At 45.8% G+C, this 8,240-nt stretch overlaps 1 protein-coding gene across 1 annotated transcript; it reads left to right on the forward strand.

The window, feature by feature from the left end:
• Positions 1 to 2,718: 2,718 nt before the first annotated feature.
• zgc:92591 (uncharacterized protein LOC436997 homolog) lies at positions 2,719 to 7,883 on the forward strand. Its single transcript, XM_020524395.2, has 2 exons — positions 2,719 to 2,959; positions 7,562 to 7,883. The coding sequence occupies exons 1-2, from the start codon at positions 2,840 to 2,842 to the stop codon at positions 7,796 to 7,798; spliced, it is 357 nt and encodes a 118-aa protein (XP_020379984.1). The 5' UTR covers positions 2,719 to 2,839; the 3' UTR covers positions 7,799 to 7,883.
• The last annotated feature ends 357 nt before the right edge of the window (positions 7,884 to 8,240 follow it).

The raw sequence follows: 8,240 nt of genomic DNA on the forward strand, positions 1-8,240 counted from the left end.
GAGCTGCTTCCATCCAAGTGAGTTGCGAATATTCCATCACATTCCTGATTTGTTGTGGATGGACAGGCTTTGGGGAGTCAGGAGGTGAGTTACTCGCTGCAGTGTTCCCAGCCTCTGACCTGTTCTCGTAGCCGTTGTGTTTATGTTGTGAGTCCAGTTCAGTTTCTCATCAATGGGTACCCAAGGATGTTGATAGTGCAGACGCAGTGACAGTAGCACCATTGGATGATAAAGGGCAATGATTAAATTCTGTCTTATTGGAGATGGTCAGCCTGGCATTTATGTGGCACGAATGTTATTTGTCACTTGTCAGCCCAAGCCTGGATATTGGCTAAAGAGAAAACAAGCTAATATTTTGAGTCTAGATGAAGAGTCATCGTCACTGGCTGGACCTGGCTGTATTTGAACATGGACTGTTTCAGTATCTGAGGAGTTGCGAATGGTGTTGAACATTGTGCCATTATCAGCGAACATCTCCACGTCTCACTTTATGATGGAGGGAAGGTCATTGATGAAGCAGCTGAAGATGGTTGGGCCTAGAACGCTATCCTGAGGAACTCCTGCAGAGATGTCCTGGAGCTGAGATGATTGACCTCCAATAACTACAACCATCTTCTTTTGTGCCAGGTATGACTCCAACCAACAGAGAGTTGCCCCGATACCCATTAATTCCAGTTTTGCCAGGGTTTCTGATGCCACACTTTGTTGAATGCAGCCTTGATATCAAGGGCAGTCAGACTTTCAGTATTTAATGTGGATAAAGTTCTGGGACTGGGTGAGATGCATCGAAAAATAATGAAGGAAACAAGAGTAGGAAATGCAGACGCCCTGGGAAAATGTGTTTGGACTTCCCTGGACATGGGGAATTGGTGCCAGAGGACTGGAGAATTGCAAACATTGTGGCTTATTCAAGAAAGAGTTTAAAGTTAAGACCAGCAATTACAGAGCAGTCAGTTTAACTGGAGAAGCATCATCGAGAAACCATCATTCTGGATTGTTCTCTCTGTGTCCATATATCTCCCACATGACCATTGAGAATCAGCACAGGTTATTAAAGGGAAAATCTAGTTTAACTAACTTGTGGAGTTTTTTGAAGAGGTAACAGGAAAGCTGAAACAGGGTAATGCTGTTGATATGGTATACATGGATTTTCAGGAGGTGCTTGATACTGAACGACAGTCTTGTGAGGATGGTTGAGGTCATAATAAAAAAGGGACAGTAGCTATGTGGATAGAAAATTGGCTTAATGATAGAAAACCAGGAGTAGCGGTTAATGGATATTTTTCAGGCTGGAGGAAGGTTTGCAGTGGAACACCCCAAAGGTAGTATTGGGATCTCTGCTTTTCCTGACATATAATAATGATTGAAAACTTTTCCTGATATATGATAATGATCTGGATCACGGTGTACAGGAGACAATTTCAAAGTTTGCAGATGACACTAGACTTGGCAGAATTGTAATCTGTGAGGAGGACTCCCAAAGGAAAATGACGGAGTGGGCAAATAGGTGCCAGTTGAGGTTCAACGCAGAGAAGTGCGAAGTGATTTATTTTATGAACATATAAAATAGGAAAAGTAAGCCATTTGGGCCTCTTAAAGCAGTCTGCCATTCAATAAAACCATCAGTTCATGCTGCAATTTCCACATTCCCATGAATTCCTGGTAATTCTCAATTCTCCTGCTCAGCAAGAATCTACCCACCTTCTGCCTTTAAATACTCACCACCTTCTGAAGCAGACAGTTCCCAAGTCACATAATACAGAGAAACAAATTCTCCTCATCTCTGTCCTGACAGGGTGACCTTTATTTTTAAAACAGTGCCCCCTAGATCTGGACTAGGGGCCATAGAGTTATTGCAGTTCAGAAAGAGGCCATGCAGCCCATCATATCTGTGCGAAACATCGATCTAATCTGATTTGCCAGCACTCAGTCCATGACCTTGTGTATTCTGTGATCATCCGAACACTTCAAGAGTAAAGCCTCCTCTATACTATCACCATCAAACACTCCTGGGACAGGGAGATCACAGGGAGAGATACAGAGGAAAGCTTCCTCTACACTGTCCCCCATCAAACGCTCCCAAAACAGAGAGAGATACAGAGGAAAGCTCTCTCTACACTACCACCAAACACTCCCAGGAAAGGGAGAACACAGGGAGAGATATAGAGCAAAGCTGCCTCTATACTGTTCCCCATCAAACACTCCCAAAACAGGGACAGCACAGGGAGAGATACAGAGTAAAGCTCCTTCTACACTACCACCATAAAACACTCCCAGGACATGGACAGCATAGGGTTAGACACAGATTAAAGCTTCCTCTTTACTGTTCCCACCAAACCCTCCCAAGACAGGGATAACACAGGGTTAGATACAGAGGAAAGCTTACTCTATATCGACAGGCTGTCCCTTACTGTCTCTCATGTATCACTTGAGAGTAACTGTCTGATGACTTTATTGTGAATGAAAGCTGGGTTTTCTCCCCAGGTGATCAATTCTCAGTAACCAGCAGGATCTGAGGCTAATTTATTTGAATGAGCTGATCACAGTTTCCTTTTATTGATCCATTCTGGCAAAGTTGTGAATTGCTGAGGTTTGATTGATGAGCAGGAAGCTTTTCAGTGTGACACCTGATTGGGAAGTGATCGGATTGGGTTAGAGAGAATGGGACCATTCCTTAACGAGCAGTGGCTGCTGGAGACACAGTTTAAAGACTTGAGTTGGGCCTTACTTCTCTCAGTCTGAGTGAAGAGAGAGAGAGTGTGAGTGTGTGTATCAGTGAGGGAAGGGTTTGTGTTTGGTGAAGTGGGAGGGGTGTTTCAGTGCTGGCTATTTGAACAAGATGAATGAGCCTGTGAAAAAGAAAACTCCTAAAGCAGCTGCAGCTGAGAAGAAACACAGTAAGCGTAGACTGAAGAGGAAGGAGAGTTACTCGGTTTATATCTATAAGGTCCTTAAACAGGTAATGACAGGGCCCTATACTCTCACTCCTGTTTGAAACCTTCAATAAATCCTGTACCTTTTTTTGTTCTTCTCACCTCACCTGTAGTATAATCTCTATTTAACTACTGCTCTAATAATCTCTCTCTCTTTTCCTTTCCCCCCCCTGCATGGTGCTCCCATTAAGTTCCTGTCTCCTCTTGAACCTGTTCTATCTCTTGCTTGCAAAGTTTTTAATATTCAATTCTGTGGGTCTGGAGTCTCAAGCCAGACCAGTTCTGACTGTCGGATGGTCCTGCCTAAAGGACACTGAATTAAGTGGGTTTTTGTTATCAGCCTTGTCAAGGTTTAGATTTTAATTCCAGATTTATGCACTCAATTTCCCCAGCTGTGGTGAGGTTTGAACTTGTGTCCTCCTAGGCCTCTGGATTACTGTCCAGTGACATTTCTCTACACCACACCACCCCCCCCCCCACCCCCAAATGAACAAAATTGCTCTATGGTCACACTTGAGCTCCCTAGACCACATGGTCTCCAGTGAAAGTGTTGCATTTACATAGTGGCCTTTTCTAATCCGCCAGTTCAGATGTTGGCTGCTGCTAGAACAGGTGGGACTTGAATGAGGGCTGCCTCTCTCCCAGAGGGAGGGACATAATTAACTAACAATAGTGATATAATAAATGGCTCATCAAGGCCTAATCAACTCTATGGCTTCATTGGTTTGGAAATGAAACACTTTCCAAGTTATAAAGGAGACATCACTGAAGGCATGCTGACTTGTACAGTTGGTTTTTTTATTCATTCATGGGATGAGGGTGTTGCTGGCTGGGCAGCACTTATTGCCCATTCCTAATTGCCCAGGGGCCAGTTGAGTCAACCACATTGCTGTGGGTCTGGAGTCACATGTAGGCCAGACCAGGTAAAGATGGCAGTTTCCTTCCCTACAGGGCATTAGTGAACCAGATGGGTTTTTCCAACAATCGGCAATGGATTCATGGTCATCATTAGACTCCTAATTCCAGATAATCATTGAATTCAAATTCCACCATCTGCCATGGTGTAATTCAAGCCCAGGTCCCCAGAACGTTACCTGGGTTAACAGTCCAGTGATAACACCACTAGGCCATTGCCTCCCTCTGTGTGCCACATTGAGGGAATTGACAGGTGAAGTCAAATATGTATACCCACTTGGAATTTGCAAAAGTGAGGGATGTTTGCAGCCACCTCTTGAGGGGCAAATAGATTAGCTAAGCCAGTGCTTGTTATCCATGACACTGAACAGTGAGCATTAGCACATTGGGCTGAATGGCCTGTGTAGGAATGAAGGTAGCACAGAACCAGGCTAAGCAGCACAATTCTTTGACTAGAAGCTAAAGAACTAACTGCAGCCTGAGGACCAGGTGGGGAATGGACATGACAGGTCTGTAGAAAGCTGCTGTGACAGTGATACTGTTTCCTCTTCAGACTAATCAGTCCCTTTAACATCTAATTAACCTACACTGTACTTCCATCTGGTTTTTAAAAACTGTGCAATAAGATCTGAACAGGAAGGTGGTGTATTAGAGACTGGCCTCTTGGCTGGGTGAGGGTGATCCTAGTCAGAGAAGGGATATTTAGGATTGGAGCAAGGACTTCTGAGGGGAGAGGAGGTCTAGCAACGAAGCAACTAACTGACTCTTTCAGAGTACAGTGTTTTCAGAATGGGCACTGCTGCCCCCTCTCTTCTAGATGGAAATGGCCATGGGTTTGGAAGGTGCTGTCTGAGGATCTAAGCATTGATGCAGTGCATCTTGTAAATAGTAGCAGGGTTTACGGAGGTCGTGGCTGTATGTGGAAGTGGTGCCAATCAAGTGGGCTGCTTGTGTTGGGGGCTGCACTCCCCCAGGCAAATGGGGAGTATTCTGTCACACACTCCAGTCTTGTGCCTTGTAGATGGCCAGGTATTGAGGAGTCAGGGGTGGGAATGTGGGGGTGAGTTAATTGCTGCAGCATTCCTAGCTTCTGGCCTGCTCTTGTAGCCATTGTTTTGCGTCCAGTTGAGTTTCTGGTCAATGGTAACCCCCAGGATGTTGATAGTGGGGATTCAGTGATGGTAACACTATTGAATGCCAAGGGATGGTGGTTAGACCATCTCTTATTGGAGATGCACATAGCTTGGTATTTGTGGTGCAAATATTACTTGCCACTTGTCAGCCCAAGCCTGGATATTGTCCAGATCTTGTTGCATTTGAACACAGACTGCTTCAAGTTGAGTTGCAAATGGTGCTGAACATTACACAATCATCCATGAACATCTCCACTACTGACCTTGTGATGGAGGAAAGGTCATTGATGGTTGGGCCTAGGACACTACCCTGAGGAGCTCCTGCAGAGATGTCCTGGAGCTGAGATGATTGACCTCCAACAACCGCAAACATCTTCCTATGTGTCAGGTTTGACTCCAACCACCGGAGAGTTTGCCTCTGATACCCATTGATTCGAGTTTTGCTAGGGCTCCTTGATGCCACACTCTGTTGAATGTAGCCTTGATTTCAAGGGCTGTCACACTCTCTCCTCACCTCGAATTCGGCTCTTTTGTCCATGTTTGAACCAAGGCTGTAATGAGGTCAGGAGCTGAGTGACCCTGGCAGAACCCAAACTGGGCATCACTGAGCAGGTGCTGCTTGATAGCGCTGTTACTGACACCTTCCATCACTTTACTGATTTAATAGTCTGGGGCAGTAATTGGCTGGGTTGGATTTGTCCTACTTTTACGTACAAGACACTTGGGCAATTTTCCACATTGTCGGGTAGATACCAGTGTTGTAACTGTACTGGAACAGCTTGGCTAGGGGAGCGGCAAGTTCTGGAGCACAAATCTTCAGTACTACTGCCAGAATGTTGTCAGGGCCCATAGGCTTTGTAGTATCCAGTGTCTCCAACCATTTCCTGATATCACTGAATCGAATTGGCTGAAGACTGGTATCTGTAATGCTGGGGACCACTGGAGGAGGCTGAGATGGATCATCCACTTGGCACTTCTGGCTGAAGATTGCTGCGAATGCTTCAGCCTTGTCTTTTGTACTGACATGCTGGGCCCTTCCATCATTGAGGATGGGGATATTTGTGGAGCCTCCTCCTCCAGTGAGTTGTTTAATTGTCCACCACCATTCACAACTGGATGTGGTAGGACTACAGAGCTTAGATCTGATCCATTGCTTGTGGGATCGCTTATCTCTGTCTATCACTTGCTGCTTTTCCTGTTTGGCGTGCAAGTAGTCCTGTTTGGTAGCTTCACCAAGTTGACACCTCATCTTCAGGTATGCCTGGCATAGCCTCCTGCACTTTCCATTGAACGAGGGTTGAAACCATTACCATCAAGCCAGGGGAAAGTGGGGGATATGCCAGGCCATGAGGTTATAGATTGTGCTGTAGTATAATTCTGCTGCTGTTAATGGCCCACAGAGCCTCATGGATGTCCTGTCTTGAGTTGATACATCTGAAGTCTGACCCACTTAGAACGGTGATAGGACCACACAACACAATTCATTATTCTCGATGAAGGTGGGACTTCCCCCTCCATGGACTGTGCAGTGGTCACTCTCCAGAACACTTGTGGATATGTGTATCTGCAGCTGGCAGATTAGTAAGGATGAGGTCAAGTATGTTTGTTCCCTCACCCCCTGCCGAAGGCCCAGTCTAGCAGCTATGTCCTTTAGGACCCGACCAGCTCAATCTGTAATACTGCTGCTGAGCCACTCTTGGTGGTGGACATTGAAATCCCCCACCCAGAGTACATTGTGTCCTTGCCATCCTTAGTGCTTTAAGTGTTGCTCAGCATTGCCCCTGAGCTGATGAATCAGTACTCAATGGTATGTGGTAATCAGCAGGCGGTTTCCTTGCCCCTGTTTAACCTGAAACCACTTGAGATCATGGGATCCAGACTCCATGTTGAGGACTCCCAGGGCAACTCCCTCACAACTGTATACCACTGTGCCCCCACCTCTGCTGGGTCTGGCCTGCCAGTGGGACAGAACATATCCAGGGATGGTGATGTCTGGGACATATGATTCTGTGAGTATGACTATCTTACAGATAATGTCCAGCTCTGACTAGTCAGACTAGGTAAGGCCTGTTAGAGGCCAACAGAAGTTGGCCACTCTGGCCATCAAGCCTGCTCTTGTTCAATACGATCACCAACCTGATAGTGGAGTTGGGATTTCCTGCCTCTTTCTCTCATAACCCTTCATTCTGTAATGATTAAGATTATTCCAGTCTGAGATGTTTGATAACCCAGCCCTCCAGGATAAATAATTTTACAGATCAACTACCCTGAAAAGGAATTCCCCTCTCAATATGCAAGCCTTTGTACTGAAACTGTTCTCCTGGTTGTAGACTCCCCCACATGTGGTAAAAGTTGTTTTCCCATCTAACCTGTTGAGTCCCTGAAGAATGTTGTATTTGAGGAGTTGAGCTCTTGAAGGGAGGAGAATGCTGAAGTTCAGGTGTAGCTAGCAGAAAGAACAGCCTCCATGGGAGATTGAGCTGGCATTGCGGGATGGGGTTGGAGCTGAAGGATTTGAGGATGAGAATTTGACTGTGGGTTGGGATTTGTTCTGATCCTGGCCTCTTGCTGTGTTTCCAGGTTCACCCTGACACTGGGATTTCCAGTAAGGCCATGAGCATCATGAACTCCTTTGTGAATGATGTGTTTGAGCGGATCGCAACTGAAGCATCACGGCTGACCCAATACAACAAGAGGAGTACCATCACAAGCCGGGAGGTGCAGACAGCAGTACGACTGCTCCTGCCTGGGGAGTTGGCCAAACATGCTGTGTCCGAGGGCACAAAAGCTGTCACCAAGTATACCAGCGCCAAGTAGAGAATGGAGGAGCAAGCAAAAGGGTTTAGCTCCATCAAACCCTGGATCACTCCAGAACCTGTTCAATAAAGATTAACTTGCTGCACGTGTTTTTGCTGTTTGTTTGTCTGAGGTGGTGGAGGGGCTAGTGAATTAATGACTGATCCTGAGACGTTGTTCTGTTCACAGGATTTTTTTTGTCAGGATAGTCCTTTTTGGTGCCTTGTTTGCTTCCACCCAAATCCTCCAATGTCACTCCAAAATGGGTCACTGATCGTAGACACTCCCTAATCTCTGGAAACAAGGCTGCTTCTCCTCTCGTTCCCAGTAGGTTTTAGATTGGCTACAAAATCACCTTCACATCTCAATCCTTGTGGCTTTTGAGGCTGAGATTTTTCAGTTATAAATGAAGGCAGTAAAAAAGTGGGCATGAATGTCAGACTAGCCATGGTCCTAGTAAATG

Source organism: Rhincodon typus, chromosome 4 (genome assembly GCF_021869965.1).
Source record: "Rhincodon typus isolate 14 chromosome 4, sRhiTyp1.1, whole genome shotgun sequence".
Lineage (NCBI taxonomy): Eukaryota > Metazoa > Chordata > Chondrichthyes > Orectolobiformes > Rhincodontidae > Rhincodon > Rhincodon typus.